Raw genomic sequence first — 21,575 nt, 5'->3', positions numbered from 1 at the left:
TAATGCGTGCGCACTGCACGAAACACACGCTATGTACCAATAAAAAAAAGGCGCGTCGTAAAATGCAATCCTTATACAACTAGACAAAAAAAATAAATGCCAGGGGACAGTTGATGAAACAGTTTGAACAGGTTTTAAAACAGTGTGCAAACAAGTGCAAATATCTAGAGTCTGTAACGCTTTCCTATTTATAGAGCCAGCAACGGTGTTCGGGATTTTGTTGGAGTCGTTTTAAAGACCGAAAGTAAGGGTTTGCAGCGGGTACAATCAGCTTCATGAATATGGAATGTAACTACAATAATAAATGTAATATAATAATAATTAATTACGTTGTTTTATTCACCCTGATGATATTTGAGGTGACAATACAACACCTTTTCTCAAACGAACCCGATCTAAATATAAATCTACGCGCCGCTTTCCAAAAGGTTTTGCGTGTAGGGGGGGACGTGACGCGGTTGTGACGCCGTGGATGAAGGCAGGCCCTGACGTTGGAGTGACGTCACGCCCCCCCCCCCCCTCGGTTCCTTATTAGCCGAGGGAGGACGACGACCTGGTTGTGGACGCGCTGCCCAGACGCAAGGGAGAAGGCTGCGGAGGAAGGAGGGCGGCGGACTGCACCTTTGGACAGCGGGAAACAGCCATGTCTAGTCTGAAGAAAAGAAACTCCAACTCGTCGGCGGAGAGGGAGGAGGAGGACCGGCAAGCCGCTGAGAGGATGCTCTCGGGGGAGAACGGAGACGCGAGCCGGAGTGGAGGAGACCCCTTTCCGGGCAGCGGAGGGAAGGAGCTCGGCCAAGCCGGAGGAGGAGGGGAGGGCGGCGACGGCGTGGTCCTGAAGAGGACCATCACCCTCGTCAACGGCGTGGCCATCATCGTAGGCACCATCATCGGCTCGGGCATCTTCGTCACGCCGACCGGCGTGGTGAAAGAGGCCGGCTCCGTCGGCCTGTCGCTGGTGGTGTGGGCGGTGTGCGGCGTGTTCTCCACGGTGGGCGCGCTGTGCTACGCCGAGCTGGGCACCACCATCACCAAGTCCGGCGGCGACTACGCGTACATCCTCGAGGTGTACGGCTCGCTGCCGGCCTTCCTCAAGCTCTGGATCGAGCTGCTCATCATCCGGCCGTCCTCGCAGTACATCGTCGCCTACGTTTTCGCCACCTACCTGCTCAAGCCCATCTTCCCCGACTGCCCGGTGCCGGAGAACGGGGCGAAGCTGGTGGCCTGCCTCTGCATCCGTGAGTACAGCCGAGCCACGCCGCCCGGACGCGAGCTGATGCAACGTGGGGCGCGGATGTGTGGATCAGACGAGGAACCGCATTCGTCACGGCCTGGCGTGGATAACGTTGTTATTATTATATAAAATGAAGATTTATTAATGTTCCTATATTTAAAAAAAAAAAGTATAATTGTTATACGTAATATATTAGTTATTATTATTATTATATATTATTTTGATATATACATTTTATAATACAAAATAACAAGAGTTAACCCACGTGCTGCAGCATAGAGACCACGCGCTTTAATCATCTGCTCAGATAAGGAGGGACAGTGCCACGCTCGGGTCTAGTGACGCTCATGACCTCCCATGGATACGGTCACATTTTTCGTTTGTTTGTATTGTGCTAGTATGGTTATTCCTACTCGTGATGGTCCTGTTATCAAGCCAATCAGTCGGTATCTAGTAGGAGCAACTGTAGCATCAGTAAGGCGCCCCCCGCCCCCCACCCCCCAGCGCGCCAAGTGCTGCTTACCCCAGTAAGAGTAATAGAACTTGACAGGTTCATTATCTTTGTGTCAAAGCACAATGGCGTGCTTTGTATCCCTTTGTTTTACAGTGGGCAATTTGGAACAGCAGTGATAATCGACAATGGGGGCAACAATGATATACACCCATCAGCCGCAACATTAAAACCACCACCAATATTGCGTAGCTCCCGTGGAGGCATGTGCTCCACAAGACCTCTGAAGGTGTCCTGTGGTATCTGGCACCAAGACGTTAGCAGCAGATCCTTTGAGTCCTGGAAGTTGTGAGGTGGGGCCCCCATGGATCGGGCTTGTTGTTCCGGCACATCCCACAGATTCTCGATGGGATCGGACCCCAACCCCGACCATCCACGTGATGCAGAAGAGAATTTGATTCATCAGACCAGGCCACCTTCTTCCATTTCTCTATGGTCCAGCTGCCCATACGCAGCAAACTGTGATGCACTGTGTGTTCTGACACTTTTCTATCATAGCCGCATTAACTTTTTCAGTAATTTGTGCTACAGTAGTTCTACGAAGGGATCGGACCAGACGGGCTAGACTTGCTCCCTACGCGCGTCATGGGTGCCCACAACCCCAAAAGTGGTCCTTCGTTGGACCACTTTTGGTAGGTACTAACCACTGCAGACTGGGAACCCAGACCCGGTGGTCTAGCCATCACAATTTGGTCCTTGTCAAAGTCGCTCAGGTCCTTACGCTTGCCCATTTTTCCTGCTTCCAACACATCACACTTCAACAACTGACTGTTCACTTGCTGCCTAATATATCCCACCCCTTCACAGGTGCCATTTGAACAAGATGAGTAATGTAATTCTCTTCACCAGTCCAGTGCCAGGCCGCCAGTGGTTTTAATGTTATGGCTGATTGGTGTATACTGTATGTTTAGTCTTAACAAATTACATCAATTCAACGAGGCTTTATTGACATGACCATAAATACAATATTGCAAAATTGGTGCATTACACTATTGACATCAACTGACAAACAAAATGGGCAGATTGGGTCAATGGATTCATGCTGTTGGCACCAAATTCTGACCCTACCGTCTGTGTATCTTAGCAGAAATGGAGATTCATTGGACCAAGCTACATTTCTCCAGTCTTCAGATGTCCAGTTTTGGTGAACCTGTGCCCACTGCAGCCTCAGCTTTCTGTTCTTGGCTGACACAAGCGGAACCCGCTGTGGTCTTGTAGCCTATCAACAAGTCATCAACAAGGCTTTTCCTTTCCGGCAGAACTTCCGCTCGCAGGATGTTTTTTGATTTTCACACCATTCTGACTAAACTCTAGAGACAGAAAATCCTAGGAAAGCAGCAGCTACAGAAATACTCAAACCAGCCCGTCTTGCGCCAACAACCACGGTCGCCATTTACACTTTTCATATAGAGTGTAGTACTTCCAAATCAATTCAACCACAGTTTATCCAACCATTAATTCGTCAGAAGGCTCACGTTGATCAAGGCCTTTTCGGCATACAACAGCCTGATTGAATCAATTCTAGCACTTTTTTATTTTTTTTAATCAGAAAACAACTCTTAAATTATTTCCTCATCTATACACCTCCCATAACAAAACATAAGCTGAGGACCTTCTTGTGTCTGGGGATGTTTTAACATTGTATATCAGCGACTGGCACAGACGACAAGTGAGTCGCTGTGCACATCTTAGCCGCGTTTCCACCCAAAGTACCCAAACTTATCGTTCCAAGAACTAAAAGGTTCCTTCAGCCCGGGTCCAAGGTTCCAAGATCCGTGAGGATTATGCAAATGAGTCCGCTGACGTATATAAATGAGACGTCTATTTTTAAACGTTATTTTTGCGCGTGACTATACAACAAACGGCTCCACTCCAGTTCAGTAGGTGGCACTAATGCAGAAGACTATACACCAGCAAGAAGAGTAAAGTGGATAAAGAAAGACAACCACAGTGATTAAATGGAATATTACTTTTGTCTTTCTTTATCCACTTCATTATTCTGTCCCTGTATTTACTGCCATAAAAACATAATAAAACATATTCTTTCTCTCTCAGAGAGAGAGAGAGAGAGAGAGTGAGTCCTGGGGAAAGTTCCTGCGGTGGAAACGCGGCTCTTGTTGTTATCTGTATTGTTGGATCTGAAAAAAAGCATCTGACCGTGTGTGTGTGCGCGGTGCTGTGGAAAACCAGTGTGTGGGGGCCCGGTCCAGCACGGTTCACTGATGCTGTACTCTCTTTTCCCTCTCTCACTCTCTCTTTTCCCTCTCTCTCTCGTTCTCTCTTTTCCCTCCCTCTCTCTCTCGCTCTCTCTTTCCCTCTCTTTCTCTTTTTGTCTCTGTTCTTTTAACACGGAGTCTCATTGTGCTCTGTCTCTCTCTCACTGTGTGCTGTAGCCTCCAGCCTGATTTAAGAGCTTTGAAGGGACCGGCTGCTTTAGTTAATCACTACAATAAATGGGCTTCTTCTGAAGGGGTGTGTGTGTGTGTGTGTGTGTGTGTGTGTGTGTGTGTGTGTGTGTGTGTGTGTGTGTGATGCCATTTTTTGGATTGGATGGTACATCCAAGAGATGATCGGCGATTTGGTTTTTCCTACGCCGATAATAAGGTGGTTTCTTTTTAAACTAACCTATTATCAGAAATTTGTTAAAAAGTAATCTCTAGAACCTGCACCCCACTGTGCATTTAGAGATGTTTCTGGTGGAGCGGGATGTCCCCCTGATGAGCCCCGTTTATCAACATGAGTGAATTTGAAATCCTTAGTTTGTTCCATGTGCCATAAGAATAGTTAACGTTATGCATATGAATTGGTTTGTGATATTTAAGATAAGATAATAATGTTAAACAGAACATGATGCTCTGATATTGTCGCACAGACAGACTTTTAAAAATTTCAAGTTTTTAAATAAGACTTTTTAACTTTTTAAGACTCTTTTGGGTTCGATTCCCGCCTGGGGCGCTGTTGGCACCGTGCTCCGCCACCGTGCTCTCCCAAATAGGCGCCTTTCTGTGTGGAGTTTGCATGTTCTCCTCGTGCTCACATGGGGTTTCCTCCACCTACCATCAGTAAGGACCCCCACCAAAACCATGCACACATCATCGTCTGACCAGCGATGGACACGAATCAACGAATGCTGCCCACTGCTCCTGGCTGCCCCCCTGGAGGAAGGACAAGCCAGGATGGGAGAAATGCAGAGGCCTCATTTCACTGGCCACCACCCAAAGCATGTGCATGTGTGTGTGTGTATGCATGTGTTGTGGTGTGGTGTGTTGCGTTACAATTAAAGATTCTTCTTCTTCTTCTTCTTCTTCTTCTTCTTCTTCTTCTTAAAAGGGAGCCGTTGTTTGAATAGAGCACACATATTATTAAATAGATTTTTTTTTTTTAATATTGAAATATCTTAAAATGTTAACTCTTATAAATGTTTATTCATGTACTTTAACGGTATTGCTTGCACAGAGCCTAAAGGTTTGATTATTTCAAAGCTTGGTCGGATGCTGTCTCACGCTCAAGATGATATTCAAATTCATTATCCTGTTTGTATTGAACAACGATGTCTTAACTGTCATTAAACTAAAACAAAATGCTCAGTAGTGCTGTGCACCGAACCTGGGACAAGGCAAGAGGTGAATATGTAAATTAAACAGTTGAGTCACCTTTGGCAGGGTTTTATACCCTCTGGAATTTACTAATTTTGGTGGACGCGCATCCGCCAGACTGTTTGAATTGGGACACCAATAATGGCCGGCGCCATTTACAGACACACTAACGGAGCTAGAGCATTGTACGGTATATGGTCCCCAATACTGGACTTGCATGAGTAGTTACCTGCAGTAAAGAAAGTTTGCTCCCTCTCGGGAAAACACCACAAGATATAAACACACATACAGAACTCCATCCAGACAACATAACGTACAGTATGGCTGAATCTGGGCCTGACATAGTAGACCGTGCTTGTGGTTGGATGTTTGGTAATTGGGGGGATTGCATGTCTGCAGTTTAAGTTTGGTAACACCAAGCAATACTGACAATTATTGTTTCTCTCTCTCTCTCTCTCTCTCTCTCTCTCTCTCTCTCTCTCTCTCTCTCTCCAGTGCTGCTGACATTTGTGAACTGCTACAGTGTGAAGGCGGCAACACGGGTCCAGGACTTCTTTGCAGCCGCCAAGCTCCTGGCGCTCGCAATGATCATCATCATCGGCTTTGTGGAAATCGCGAAAGGTACAGGCGGTCCGGCCCGATTTTTCTTTGATGTTTTAGCTGCAACAAATAGGCATTCAAGTTTTCTGGTTTGCCACCGGGACCCATTTTGCTTACAAAGTGAGAGGATAAAAAATAATGAACTCATGACCTTGACTGTTTGGGTCAGCCTTTGTAACTGTGGCCATATTTCGTGGGGCCATGGTCACCCTTGCTGCTTTTGTGCCTTCCATCAGTGAATTGAATCTATGGAAGTGGTTTACCTGCCTATTGCTCTGCCTCGGAAGGCCACCTCATTAAGGCCAAAGGCAGGTTTTGACAAACAACAAACAAATCCACTAAATCCCACGCAGAACAGTGCTCCATTCTTTTTAAATCTGTTCACAGATACACCAAGAAAAGCCTGAGGCAGGTCCAACACGATCTCTGATTATGGGCTGCAGAGTGCCAAAGAGAGGGCACACTGCACAAGCTGATTGTACTAATTGATAATCCACTCTCCCGATGAACAGTTTGTTTGGAAAGTCTGTCGCAAATTGTGCCCCATAGGGGCAAGTTAGGGTTACTGCCAGGCTCCAGGGTGCAATTTATTCAGCCACACTCAGTCGTGAACTCTGCCTAATTGGGATCAACTCTGGAGTCCTGAGCGTTGGCCTTCTGCAGCCGTTGGTTTCATGTCAAAGGAAATCAATCTACTTCTGAGAATGTTTGTCGATCGTCTTAGCAAATATAGTGAAACAATGTATTTGTACTGCCTACTGCGGGGGCATGTTCATTTGAACAGGTGACGCCATGTCCTAAGAGGCTTATATCGCGCACGCGCATGTGTGGTTGTTTAAATTTTAATTTGCTAATGTTATTCAAAATTAAGTTGGAATCTGAATGTTTGGCTACAGTTAGATTTAGTCATAGTTTCTCATTTCCATCACTCAAAATGACACAGGTCTTCCGAATATGGGTGGATCTTAGTGGCTTATCTTGAAGTTTGTTTCGGCGAATACTACTTGTATTGAAATTGCGGCTCTGCGGCTTTCCAATCTTTAGCGTTTTTCCGATTTTTCATGTTAAAAACTGATGAAATGCTCAGCCTCCTCTGCTTTCCAAGTTTTCTTTAACTCTTTCTCCAAAGTTGCAAACTGCATTCATCCTTCAGTTATGGGCTTATGCTATATCCATTCAAAAACAGGAACTCTACGGTTGTAGCACGTTTGTGTAGCAGGAGCATGAACAGTGAAGCTCATAATTACTCATTTTGAGCTTCCCTGACAGTTTTGCTTTTGGTCTTGAGCTACACTCAATCCTCGAATCCTGCTGGAATTGTGCTTCATATACCCCAGATCAACCTAGTCCCAGAACAAACACTGGCGTCACATGGCACTAGACCATTCATGTAAACATTGTACAAACAGGATTGTGAGACAGTGTATATAAGCATATGAAGCTTTGCCTTGCTGTGGCCAAATCCCGTTTTTTCACTACACTACATAGCCGTGAAGCCGTGTACTTCACCTGGCTGCACAGTATCGAAGGCTGACCTATCTGACCAGACTGCAGCTGCATGCTGTGTGTCAGTGTTTTGGTGTACCAGTACGTTAGGTCAGCGTGAGGTGCCTTTGGGTATGAAGGCCTCTGTTGGTTTTCTTAGATTAGCATTTGGTGTAATCCTATTATCGCTGGTAATTCGTCTCCTCTCTCAATCTGGAACCCACCCACACTGTCTGGTATCTTAAAATCCCTTTAGACACCCCCCCACCCTTACCCTGTTTCCCACATCCCCATCAATCTCTTGTATTGTCTGTATCCCTCTCTTTTTTTTACCTGTGCTGTCAGCATGCTGGGCATACAACAAAGAGTATTTGTATGCCATTGCATCTAGGACAGAAGTAGTCCGTATCCCTTTCTTAGCTCTTTATACCCCTTCTGCAATGCTGGCCACCTTGCTTTGTGTCTGTCGCACCCTTCCTCCCTTCTCACTGTGGCTTTAACACAATCTCTCGATAGTTTACTTACAAGGCAATAGCTCTCACACTTAATCACACACTCACCCTCATACATAGCTAAAAATAACCGCATGGCCAAATGTTTCCTCTATCCATTTTGTGTGTGTGTGTGTGTGTGCGTGTGTGTGTGTGTGTGTGTGTGTGTGTATTTTCGATTGGATCGTATATCGACGATCAAAGGGATGATCGGCAATTGCTTTTTCCTAATTGTAGTTCTATAATTTAAAAAATGCTTGTGGAAGTCTGCCCACAGGTAGGGGTTTAAGGAGGGAGTCTTTCTTGCCTAGGTGTGCCAACATGGCGAGAGTTTTATTATGCAGAGAACCAAGAAGCTTGCAGGCCAGAAGTATTAATAATAATAATAATAATAATAATAATAATAATAATAATAATAATAATAGTGGTAGTGGTGGTATCGGGCGCAGGAGGAATGGCTTCTGGTCGGCTGACGAGCCCGTGCGCTGATCCCCTCTGCGAGACAGACAAACATTAAGAAATCTCCCTGCATCGAGTCGGTCCATTAGGCTGATTCGAGGCAGCTTGGCGGCCGCAGGAAAGGGAACTGTGCTGTTGTCTACAGCTGGTGTTTGACCACGGTCCTTGGTCCGTCACATACCCCCACCGCCCAGGAGCCGTCCGTCCTGAGAACCGTCTGGCCGACTCCCTGACCTTCTGCAGACAGAAAGGGAGAGAGAATTTAAGGATAAAAGCATTGGCTTCCCACAGAAAGCTGATTTTACCCTCGCAAACGCCTGCTGGCCCTTTTCTGACCACCGGAACGGATCTGGAGCAAATTTTCGAGTTAAGTCGGACAAGGGGTTGTTTAGCTCAGAAAACTCGGAGACAAACCTCCCATAGTAGCCGGCCAGCCCCAAGAACCGCTTCACCTCCTTCTTGGTCTTGGGTATCGGCGTGTTTGCGACTGCAGCGGTTTTATCAAGCTGAGGTTGGACCTGACCGTCACCCAAGTGGTACCCCATATACCGTACCTCCCTCCGTCCCACGGCACACTTCTCACACTTCACAGCCCGCCTCAGGGACTCAAGCACCGTGCCCACATGCTGCATATGCAATGTGCCCACAACGGCGCTCTTGGCTTAGCCGGAGGGTTGACTGACTGGCACTCAGGACATGCAGCGCACATTGACTCACATCTGCCCAAATTGCCAATTGAAGTGGGCCATTATCCGCTCTCCTCTTTTATCGTGACCGAGGTGACCGGCCATCAGGTTATGGTGAGCCACCTGGAAGAGCATTTCCCGGCGGCTCTTCGACACCAACAACTGAGTTATCTCCTCTCCTGTCTGAGTGTCACGGCTCACTCGATATAACCTGTCCCTAATGGCCAAAAAATATGTGTGAGTGAGCCTGGCATCTGGGTGCATCAATACGCCATACATTTTAACTACTATTTTAACTACCCCCAAAGGCCCAACGTAGGGTGTCGCCTCCCGACTGCTCCAGCAGAAAATCAACAGTCCCGAAGCTTAAGAGGACCGGTGGAGATCCCACTTGGGTTTCCGCCGCCCCTGCACCCGTCGCGCCTGACGACGACCCCCCCTGAATCAGGAAGTGCAACAGGCGGGAACTAACCGCAGCCTGTACCCTATGCTTTTTTCCATTGTAACGGATTTCAAGCTGGACCATCAAATACGTGTGAACATCCCCATGCACACAACAAACCTCCACCCGTGACGACTCCACCAAAGCCCCAGGTCGAACCAGGTATTGCTGGACCATTGTCTGCGAACAGCCTGAGTCCAGAAAAGCCTGATGTCTACCCCCTTGTAGCCTCACCAGTACTTGGTAGGCCCCTTCCAGACCGAGTTCCATCCGGGGACAGTTCTGGTGGTCGTGACCAGGCCACCCGCAGTGCCCGCACCCCTGCCCAGACGTCTACGCAGCTCCCTGATTTCCTGTGGCAGCACCACCCTGGGAGCTGACAGGGGACAGAGAGGGGACAGCACGGGAAGGGGCTGGGAACCCGGCAAATCCCGCGTGGGTCCTGGAGTCGGACGCAGCCGGCCCACACACATTCGCCTCTGGGGCATTGCATTGGGTTGGGGACCTGGTGACTCCTGTGGGGGTCCTGGGGTCGGACGTGGGTCTAGTCCACAAATAAATAAACTAATACTATTAAGAATGTTATTATTAAGGTAAAAAACTGGGGCAAAGTCTGCGGGTGAGAAGATGCTAGTTTTCGGGGGCTTGGAATCCATGGATCCATCCATCCGGGATGGTTATCCTGCAGAGAAAATATTGTTAACCCCCCCCACCACCACCAGGAAAAGACACCCTCAATCTATGAATGCTTCTCAGATTATGCGTGTGTGTGTGTGTGTGTGTGTGTGTGTGTGCGCACATGTTTCCAGGCTCCTCTGCAGGATCCAGCGCCCATGTCCCCTCACTCTGCTCTGCTCTGTGGCTCCGCTGCTCTGGGTGGAGGCCTTGTCAGTGGATGATCGCACTAAAACTGACATGGTTCTAATGCTCCCTCTCTGTCTCCCTCTTGCTCTGCCTCTGTGTCCTCTCGGAGCTGGTGTTGAATGGGAGTTGATAGGACAAAATCAATAACAAGTGCTGAGCACTACCCACCCACCCTCCCCTCCTACTCCTGCTGCCCCCTGGCGATCGGAACACATATACTGACAATGTAAAAATAAATATTGACAATGTGAAAATAGAAAGTGTGTGTGTGTGTGTGTGTGTGTGTGTGTGTGTGTTGTGCGTGTTGTGCGTGTATTTTACGCTGTTGGTGATGAGCAATACACAACAGAACCAGAGCCTCTGGTTCTGTTGAAGCTTTCCGAGTGTGTTTAATGAACCCGTCTGTGTCTGGAGTCACACTTACCACAGATCACCACACGCTATCAGGGCTGTTTATATGTGATCAGTTTATAGCACTCAGCATGGATGACCACTGGGCGAGGGGTTGAGGGTGATCGCGGAGCTAAACCTGAATCCACTTGAGAGTGAATAAAGTAAAAATGTACTCAACATGGGATGTGAGGTAAGTCAACGGAATCATGTTTGAGCTGTTGTTGCCTCAGTAGCATTATAATCTCTCTATAATCCTATTTGAAAATGCCTTTTAGCATCCCTCTAATGCTCCTCTGGCATTAATAAGGCCTAACTAGATGCCTTCAATTGTCAGGTACGGTTAGGCACAAAAGTGGAAATAAGTAAGGCTCAAATGGAAAGGTCAGACGCCAACCCCGCCCTCACATGGCTGCCCTTTTGAGCGTAATCGAAAGATTGCGTGTGGGGTGTTGTCGGTGAATAGCAGTCACATGAGAGTCTGTAGTGAACCACCTTCCAACAAAGCCATGCCTACAAATCTAACTGGAGTCCTTGAGGCAAAACATTTGTCATTTGTGTGCTGGCCTTAAAAATGGGGGAGAGAAAATAAATTGAATATATAGTTCAGATCCTGGGGCCCCAGCCGGCTGGTATGTAGGCCAGAGTAACCCAGAGGGCCAGGCTGGGGTTGGGATGAAAATGAGAGGGGGAGAGAGGGAGAGAGGGTGGAAGAGGTGGGGCTCTCACTGTGTTCTAGTCCAGTCCCTCTGTGCCCCCGCTTCCGCTTTCTCTCAGTTACCAGGTTTTTATGGCAGCGAAAGGGACAATCGGATAAACAGGCGCTCAAGAGGTGAGTCGGAGGGGGTTCCCACGCTACGGAGGGGGTCAACTCTAAGCTGCAACCCACTCTGTACCAACATAGCCCCAGGCTGTAGTTTTAGCAACCGTCAATGTGTCTGAGAATGCAATGCGCGTGTGTGTTGTGGGGCAGCAGCCAGGTCAGGAATGTAGAGCAGATCCCCAGCGGATAACACAAATCTAGAACCGTCTGGGATACGATATATTAGGGCTGGGTATTGTTTCAATAATTACGATACCACTACTAATACCAGTACCATAAAGTAATACCGATACCAATAGAGTACTTTCTGCCACCAAAATGCCACCACTCCTCCCCATCCGAATGATTTTTACACTAATACATTTTGAATGTGTTCAAATTATTTAGCACCAGCATTGCACTGCTGCCTCACAGCAAGAAGGTCCTGGGTTTGATTCCCGCCTGGGGCGCTGTTGGCACCGTGCTCCGGGGGTTATCTCCCAAATAGGATAAGATTATATATAAGATAATAATGTTAAACAGAACATGATGCTCTGATATTGTCACACAGACAGACTTTTAAGTTTTTAAATAAGACTTTTTAACTTTTTAAGACTCTTTTGGGTTCGATTCCCGCCTGGGGCGCTGTTGGCACCGTGCTCCGCCACCGTGCTCTCCCTAATAGGCGCCTTTCTGAGTGGAGTTTGCATGTTCTCCCCGTGCACACATCGGGTTTCCTCCACCTAATGTCAGTAAGGACCCCCCCCAAAAAAAACATGCACACATCATCGTCCAGCGATGGACACTCATCACCAGGTCCCCGGGCGCGTCCACGAATGCTGCCCACTGCTCCTGGCTGTGCCCCCGGAGGAAGGACAAGCCAGGATGGGTTAAACGCAGAGGCCTCATTTCACCGGCCACCATCCAAAAGCATGTGCGTGCATGTGTGGTGTAGTGTGGTGTGCTGTGTGACAAATAAAGATTGTTCTTCTTCTTCTAAATAAATGCAAAACTGTAAAATGAAGTATTAGGGCAGTGTCATTTTTAACAAATAGCCAGTACAGGAGAAATGATTACAGCGAGGAAAACCTCTTTCACTGTTCATATGGACACCTGACTGTTGTTTTATGACGGACCTGAAATATGATGACCCTATCCTTTGTAGACTCTGCTGCGGTAGTAAGCAAATTGAACTTCTTATTAAATCGGAACGCTTACGGCTGCGGGCAAAATCATACAAATAGTCCTTTTTTTCTAGATCTGTGTACAAAAAGAATTGAATGCAGGTATTTTGACTGGAGAAGTTTCGATGCTACTAGGTATTGGGTTATTTCCTTCGATACCTTAAAGGTGTTGAGTACCAATGCCCAGCCCTACTGCGTGTCTCCAAATAAATGTGTGTATCCAAGTGGACAGTCCAACCCATGCCTCTATTCTGTTGTCTCTCTTGTTGATGGCTCAAACCTGTATGTAGAATGTGTTTTTTGTGTTGGAGTGACGATCTGCAGCAGAATGAGGTTTTGCCAGAGCCTCACCGGTTCGCTCAACCTCTGTACGTGTCGGGTGTGGACACGTTTGAAACTGCGTGCTTGTGTTGGGAACACACGCTTGCAGTATGCGCTGCAGGTAGAAGCAGACCTTCAATGACTTGTTAATGATGCAGGTAGACCCTCTGGGAGTTTCCTGTGACTTATATCATGTGTTTGTTTGTTTCTCTCTCCCTGTCACTCCACTCTTCCGTGTCCCCCACCACCAGGTGATACAGTGGGCCTTCTTCCAGAAAATTCCTTCAAAGGGTCAAACTATGACTTTGGAAACATTGGGCTGGCGCTCTACAGCGGGCTGTTTGCCTACGGTGGCTGGTCAGTACCTCTAACAACCTGCTGGGGATATGGTTAAAGTCAGCAAGACTGGCTTATTATTTTACTTTATAACCGTGGACTCATCACATACATTAATGTTATGTTTTTATTGCTGTTTGTGTTCTGAATTCTATTCATGTGTTGCACAATTTATATAGGGATTAAAAAAAAAAACAAGGCAAACAGATGTTCTAGCATCTCCAAAATTGCACTTTTTGTTCTATAAAATTGACACTATTTAAAGTTTATTGTGGGGAGAAACTCATTGACTGTTTATTTCTGTCCACAGGAACTACTTGAACTTTGTCACAGAGGAGATGATTGAGCCTTTCAAGTGAGTCGTGAAAAATAAAATGCACACAAGGCTTCTCAGGGGCAGTGCATTATGAGCTGCCATCTGTAATAAATAAAACACGAGGAGACTTCGGGACGCAGGATTGTTGCTTATAACTTTACTGCAACTTCTTAGGAACCTTCCGCGGGCCATCATCATCTCTCTGCCGGTAGTTACCGTGGTGTACGTGCTGACCAACCTGGCCTATTTCACCACACTCACCCCGGAAGAGATGCTCAACTCCGAGGCCGTGGCAGTGGTAAGTGTGCCGTCGGCCTGTCCCTCCATTTACCATTTTGGTGAGTAGTTAACTATAATCATTCCCTGATCTATTCATGAACACTTTGCCTCCTCGATGAAAGACCGACCAAGACCAAGGCCTTGGTATTTTGTTCTTTACTCAGGGCCGGACCTAGCACATTTGGTGCCCTAGGCAAGCTTCCCCTTCCCCCATGTTACACATGTAAAATGCAAAATAAATAAAAGGTACAAATTCACTTTGACTCAGGAACAAACAATGTTTGTTGGCTGAACTGGTAAAGCACACCACAAGTCCTAACCGCAGCAGCCCTGGTTGGATTCTGGCACGAGGCCATTTGCCGCATGTCATCCTCTCTGTCCCCTGCCTTCCCTTTCTCCCCGTACTGTCAATATAGAATAAAGCATAAAAATGCCCAAAAAATATATCTTTAAATGTGCCTTCACATCAAAGATGGCACCACGTGGCCATGAGAGGTAACTGTCATTTGTACGCATTGCGGATTAGAAAACGGCAACCAAATAAACATTTCTTCGCATTCTATTCACAAGGAATGAGATCTTGACAGATTTCTTAGCACTGGTCACGCCTGACTGGAAGAGCTCATAAGGGCATTTTCACTTTCCATGTTTAACCTGGTTTTACAGGTTAGGGCTTTTCCCAGGATGGCGCCCTAGGCGGGCGCCTATTTTGCCTATTGGCCCCTGTCTTTACTTCCTCAAGCCAAAGAACATCAAACCACAGCATCAATGAGCCATCACATTGCACGATCCTCTAAAAGTAGACGCACAGTGTAGAAATACCCGGATCCTTGCTCGAGTTGACGACCCGCCCCATTCACGTCCACGAATGCTGCCCACTGCTCCTGGCTGCCCCCCCGGAGGAAGGACAAGCCGGGATGGGTTAAACGCAGAGGCCTCATTTCATCGGCCCCCATCCAAAGCATGTGCATGTGTGTGTGTGCATGTGTTGTAGTGTGGTGTGCTGTGTGACGATTAAAGATTGTTCTTCTTCTGTTCTTCTTCTACTTCTAGTGCAACAATTCTAACATCAAGACATTGTTTTGAATTCACTATGTGGCGACTCAAGTGTACACTTGACCCATAACCCCTTAACCTTCAGACCTACATCTAGAACTAACCCGTCTTATGACCAAACCCAGGATGAGGAAGTTTGGGTCGCTGGTGATTCTTTTTGACACCGCTGTGAGGCCATCTATACCTTTTTTTTTTTTTTTTAACTTTGGGGGCGCTCACTGTGAGATAAAAAAGAAAATCCTCGCATATTTATCCTTTCCTGTACATTCTGTGTGACATTTAGGACTTTGGGAACAGCCACTTGGGTCCAATGGCATGGATCATCCCCGTTTTCGTAGGATTGTCCTGCTTTGGCTCCGTCAATGGCTCTCTGTTCACCTCCTCCAGGTCTCTCTCTCCCTCTGTCTCTCACACACACACAGATAAACAAATATTTTAAGATTAAAAGATTTTTACGTATCACCTAACATACCCACACGCACCACTCTTAATATTTACAGAGAGTTGTCTCTCTCTCTCTCTCTCTCTCTCTCTCTCTCGTCCACAGGTTGTTCTTCGTGGGCTCCAGGGAAGGTCACCTGCCCAGCCTGTTGTCGATGATCCACCCCAACCTGCTCACTCCTCTTCCGTCACTCATATTCACGGTACACCTTTTGAGTCTCCGTGTACTTCTACACCACAGTCCAATACAATAGTGTTTGTTGTCGACAAGTTGCGAAATGACTGGAGGATCTACTGATCTACTCTTTCACCATCCTAAATTCCTTGGCCAAGTATACCTCTGAAATCGGTTTCGTCTATATTGTTAAAACTTACAGTATACTTAGAATATTGGGTCAAACTCTTTCACTTTTTTCACCAATTTACCCCCAACCTTCCCCCCGCAGTGTGTGATGACGCTGCTGTACGCCTTCTCCAACGACATCTTCTCAGTCATCAACTTCTTCAGCTTCTTCAACTGGCTCTGCATCGCCATGGCGATCATCGGCATGATGTGGCTGCGCTACAAGAAGCCCGAGATGGAGCGGCCGATCAAGGTGAGGCCAAATAACGTCTCCCCGAAGACACAAAGGTTTTACACCCCGGTGAGGTTGGGACCCCAGGGGACACCCAGGTGTTATCACAGCGCAAGGTTTCTAAAGAAAAGAAGGGGAACAGCTGTTCTCTCTGAGCAGTGCGGATCTTAACGGAGATGGAATAACAGAAGGAGGGCGACAGAAATGCTCTAGAGAAGGACTGCAGTGGGGAATTTGCTTTGAAGTGTTATTTGTTGTCTTTCACCGCAGACAATGTAAAGGTTAGCTTGTTAACCTAAGATGGCTCTTATCTGCCAACCAACAAGGCTTTGTCGAATTTGGATGCAGAAAATAATGGGTGTGTGTGTTTGTTCTGTCTAAGCGGAAGTGTGTGTGACTCCTGACTAGACCAGTTAGTGCTGGTTTCCCAAACTGTGTGTGTGTGTGTGTGTGTGTGTGTGTGTGTGTGTGTGTGTGGTGCCGTATGAACTTTTGTAGTTCTACAGAATGTGTATGTGTGTCGCCCCCTCCTGCCTCTCAAAGGAGCCTGGCAGCCGCCCTGACCCTTCTCATGTGCTCGTTGGCATGGAAACATGTTTTGATGAGTGAGGGGCAGTGAAGTGAAAGAGGGCAGATGGACGGCTCTCTTTTTCAATGTCGGGGTGTGTGTGCGTGCGTGCGCGCGCCTGCGTGGCCGAGAAGACGGGACAGTAACTGCTCTGTTCCTCTTTGTCGACCTCTCTACTTTCATTCACATTCTCTTGTCTCCCTCTTTCATTCTCCCCCCTCTCTCTTGTCCTCTCTTCCCCCATCCGTTGCATTTCCGACGCTCAGTGTTCGCGGGACGTCTGGTAGATCGCTGATCAACCACGTTCTGTTTCACCACTAATAAACGATGATTCATTGGAATTAAAAATGTCGGAAGCGTTTTTCAGGAGCTCAAGTGAAGCCTTAAACATCGAGGAGTTTATCGCTCAAACCTGTTGTGGTTGATATTTCTAATACCAAACCTCTTGGATGTTACACCGATACACTCATGTGTATCGGTGTAACATTTGTGACCTAATAAGTATTTGAATGGTTTAACACCGTGCAGGTTCTCTAATCTCTGCTCTCTCCCGCTGGGGCATTAGGAAAACAAAGGGTCACTCTGCTCTCCATCTCCGTCATCATTTGAGACGTCTCCCTACGGCCTATCTACTTTTTATCATTCAGTTCTCTGAAAATAATGAAACTATAGATGACGCATAGATGGGAGGCACCGCCCAAGCCGCCCTGCCCACTCTACACACTCTGTCAGTGGGTAAACTTGGACTAGTTTAACAGGTGAGTTCATAGTACTGAAATAGGACTTTGCTCATCCATCCATCCAGGTGAACATCCTGCTGCCAGTGAGCTTCGTGCTGGCCTGCCTCTTCCTCATCGTGGTGTCCATCTGGAAGACCCCAGTGGAGTGCGCCACCGGCTTTGGCATCATCGCCACCGGAGTGCCGGTCTACTTCTTCGGAGTCTGGTGGCAGAGTAAGCCCAAGTGGCTCCTGCAGGCGATATGTGAGTGTTTGTTCACTAAGCTGCTTTGCCTTTGCCCAATCAGCTGATGAACTGCTAACATTTTGGTGTGTGTGTGTGTGTGTGTGTGTGTGTGTGTGTGTGTGTGTGTGTGTGTGTGCGCAGTCCAGACAACGGCCATGTGTCAGAAGGTGATGGAGGTGGTGCCTCAGTCATAGAGGCCACGCCGCGACCAATCAGATTTCACCACCAGTGACCTCTGGACCCTCCCACCCGACGCCTCCTTTCCCCACACACACACACACACACACACACACACGCGCACGCACACACACACACAAACAGAGCCAGATCCACCCTAACTGTAGGGTGTTGATAAGGACAGGAACATAGACAGTCGGAGCAGCTTAAAACACCTGGCTCTTTTTGTTTTAGTTCACTGCAGTTGTTACCTTTTTGTTTTCCCTGCAGCCGCTACCATGAAATTGATAAGGAACGCTTTTTGTTTGTTGGTGTTTTTAACATTTATATGAATGGCTTTTGTGTCGCGCGTTCTGCCTTTTTTTTGAGTAGAACACCCTCACTTCTTGTCGACTCGTATTCCTGAATACGCTGTGCCTTACGCGGTGAATAAAAGCGCATTTTGAGTTTGTGTTATCGTGCCGGGGCACATCCTTGGCCCTGACAGGCAACCGGCTTTTCAACAGAGCTGATCCATAACAAGGAATTGATGTTTATTCTCTACATAACATTATGTAATTTACAGTCAAAATCAACTTACAATAAGTACATTTTGTCGGTGGTAGTCAAACCAACTGTATCACAGTCACAGCCTAACTGGGAAAAAAGATAAGGCTGTGCTTATTGTTGCACAGAGTCGCCCAGGCGAGATGCTATTCAGCAGATAGCCACCATCCCCAGCGCGGTTGGAATGGTCCAGTGGATTCACGTCCTCGTAGATGCAGCTGTGACTGAGTGAAGATAATGTCACGGGAGTAAGGTCACACTGTCGTGAAATGCCCGTTCAAAACATGCCTGTTCGTGAAAGTCGCGGTGGAAAAACACCGGGTGAACACACTGTTTCTCGCGGGGGGGAAAAAACACACCCAAGTCGCGCTTTTGGATGCGTTCGCTGTTTATGGAAAGTTTTTTAATACAACACCCGTGGCCTGTCTGCACCAAACATGCCCGTTCGAAACAAGCCGGTTGCTTTCGCCGGAAGCACGGGAAGCCCCGCCTTCCCCCTTCTTCTTTCTCTGTTTATTGGAAGTTTATTAACAGTGCACGTGTCGCGTGTCCAAATAGCACTAAATTCGACACTGCATCCTCCCCGGCAATACACCCGCCAAATGTGAAGTAAATCGGATCAACGGTTGTGGATGAACGGTTGTTGTGATAATCAAAGGACATACATACATACATACAGTACATACATACAGAGATTCCTGCCAACACTGAATCAGCCCACACAAACGTGTGCGACCTCTCAGTTCGGCCAGGTTCGTTCATCATTGCGCTGTACCTGTGCGTTTTCGGGTGCCGCAGCTTAATTCTGGCTCCTCCAGACAAGGGCTACAAGAGAACCTTTACTGACCCGTGATCCCCGACCCCCACAGATATAGGGGTATAAGCTCTTTAATGGGCGAGTGCCCCTCACCAAAAGGCCAAGTTCATACTGTATTCTGGTGTTGATGGACGGCTTCACATCTACGTATCTTGCAGCTCATGTCGTTTTCAGCGGGTGTGGTGGGTTAAGACCTGCTTCGACGAATCTGTTTCACACCGTGTGTGTGTCTGTGTGTGTGTGTGTGTGTGATTTCGTCGAATGTGTGGTGTTTAAAGTATTCCGTTTCCCTTGTTGTGGTTCATTATTCCACATGGCTGTTACATCAAGTAGCTGCTCTTAATCAACCGTAGTCCTGATCGGCGGGTAGGCAAAGCGTCCATGTTTAGTATAGACATCGTCAATGGACACTGCAACAATAATCTTGTTTTGTGTTTTTGGTTTAGTTTTTTTTTCTTTTTCCCCCGCTGTTCATTTTACATTTGATGTTTTGATTTGGTTTTGATGTACGAGGGTGGGATGGCGGCGTTTGTCGAAGGACGGGAAGAAGGCAGAGGTGGTCCTCGCTTCACGTCAGTCCGTGGGATCTGATGAGAGAGCGAGAGAAGAGGAGGAATATTTTAAGGAAGGGGTAGGAAGGATGGTGGCAAGAAAATGAGTGAAAGGGGCTGAAAGAGCAAAGCTTATTTTTGTTTTATTCACTTTTTTATTTTGTTTGTCCATTGTTGTAGTGTTACTGATAGTGTATTGTTTATTTTGACCCTCCTCTAAGCGATGGACCAAAACTCCATGTTTCCATAGCGACTAACTGTGTCTGGTCGCCTTTTTGGGAGTCGAGCGGTGTGGACATTGTAATCGCTCAAGAGGCACTGTGAGGATGCCATGGAAACCGAGGAGTGGTTTTATATGCGTTTTTTTTTTTTATCAGTTTAGCACCGTTCTAACACTCAAGTTGTCATGAGCAGTAGCGGGAGAAGACTAATATGAATAGGTCTGTAGAGAGGCTATTTATTTATTTCTAGGAAGGAAAAAAAAAAAAAGTTGCGTCATGTTAATCCCTCTGTTTTTTCACAGGGCATTTTGTTAAGAAAAGAAATGCTTCAAAAATAAATTCTACGTTCTTTTTTTTTTTGTTCTCTTGTGTTTTTGCTTTGGTTTATTTCTGTTCCAATTCAACACTCTGGTTTATTTATTATCAAGTTTAAATGAATGTTAAGTACAGTATGATGCAATCCAAGAGTTGTGGCCCACAGTCGCTTTGCGGGACATGGGTGTGTCTTTCACTGGTAGGAACATGACCTGTATGAGACGTAAAATGAGCTCTAGGAGAGGCGTGGTTTTTTTTTCCTATACCTTCAGGCTTTGCCTCAGGTCTACTGAAGAATGTACCCGGCTTGACCTGTCCTTGATGCCTCTGCCATGTGAGGCATCAATTGCTTACTGGCTTGAATCATTTTTGTAAGCTTTAAAGTCTCCAATTCAATGATACCGGATTTCACGCTATTCCTCTGTGAGGGAGGCTTGTGTATTTTGCAACTTTTTTATGCGGAGGAAGAATTAAGACACTCAGCCAAAGTGGCAAGTCTGAACAGTGTGGGTTCACCAGAGGAGAAAAGGCTTGAGAACTAGTTTATTTCATCCCACAGCCATCTCTGCCTTTTATCCTTTTCGGCTCTACCTGTGATGCCCTGTGCCATGGTTTTCATGTTGGTCAACCTTTGTCTTGTAGCGATTCTGCAGTTATAATGGAAGTGAGCGGGTCCAGCTCCCCCCAAAAGATTCCAAATAATGGAAATCCTTGCATCCCGGCTAAGAAAATAAATACGTGAATTAATCATTTCCCGTCATTTTATTTATGTATTTATTTATTTGGATGACAAAGCAAAACAGAAAAAAAAACTTCCTTTGACAACAACCGTCTAGACTCCGGTTAATCCGTCTCTATCCAATCCTGCCACGTGATATTTATTTTACGAGTTTTGTGGAGGAAATTGTCATTTTAAGCACGTTTGGAGCTGTGGATCCATGCCTTAATGAAATAAATGCACCTCAAACCCCTTTTTTGCTCGAGGGTGAACGCTGTTTGATCGTGTCAAAATTGAGTTGTTCTGAAATGACTGGGGATGTGGATGTCAATTGTGCATTGACAGCCTTATTCGGAATGAATGAATGAATGAGTCTGTCCCTCCAGTGCTGAGGAAGATGAAATAAGCTGCCCGTGGGTCAGTCACGTCACGGTTCAGTAACCTTGTGAATTCGGTCTGGTTGGACCACCACCACCAGCGGCCGTGACCCATACAGTCCTAAATGAAATATCAGAGGGAATAAAGGACAACGTGGATTGAGATCAAGCCAAGAAGTAAAGAACACTCTTTCCCCAACCCCCTGGCTCCAGGGGGTTGGGGGAGGGGAGTGCTGCTGGAAGGACACTTTG

General features: G+C 46.9%; 1 protein-coding gene across 1 annotated transcript; it reads left to right on the top strand.

Moving 5' to 3' along the window:
• Positions 1-613: 613 nt before the first annotated feature.
• slc7a5 (solute carrier family 7 member 5) lies at positions 614-20,266 on the top strand. Its single transcript, XM_080003059.1, has 10 exons — positions 614-1,238; positions 5,837-5,962; positions 13,317-13,422; positions 13,712-13,756; positions 13,892-14,015; positions 15,336-15,439; positions 15,600-15,696; positions 15,940-16,089; positions 17,442-17,619; positions 17,743-20,266. The coding sequence occupies exons 1-10, from the start codon at positions 644-646 to the stop codon at positions 17,793-17,795; spliced, it is 1,578 nt and encodes a 525-aa protein (XP_079859185.1). The 5' UTR covers positions 614-643; the 3' UTR covers positions 17,796-20,266.
• The last annotated feature ends 1,309 nt before the right edge of the window (positions 20,267-21,575 follow it).

Source organism: Zeus faber (genome assembly GCF_960531495.2).
Source record: "Zeus faber genome assembly, chromosome: 6".
Taxonomy (NCBI): Eukaryota; Metazoa; Chordata; class Actinopteri; order Zeiformes; family Zeidae; genus Zeus; species Zeus faber.
This window is presented reverse-complemented; position numbering and strand designations above follow the sequence as displayed.

Coding starts and splice junctions, on each gene's coding strand:
- slc7a5 (XM_080003059.1), top strand. CDS start 644: ATGTCTAGTCTGAAGAAAAGAAACTCCAACTCGTCGGCGGAGAGGGAG. Junction 1,239..5,836: donor GGTGGCCTGCCTCTGCATCC/GTGAGTACAGCC, acceptor CTCTCTCTCCAG/TGCTGCTGACATTTGTGAAC. Junction 15,697..15,939: donor TTCCGTCACTCATATTCACG/GTACACCTTTTG, acceptor TTCCCCCCGCAG/TGTGTGATGACGCTGCTGTA.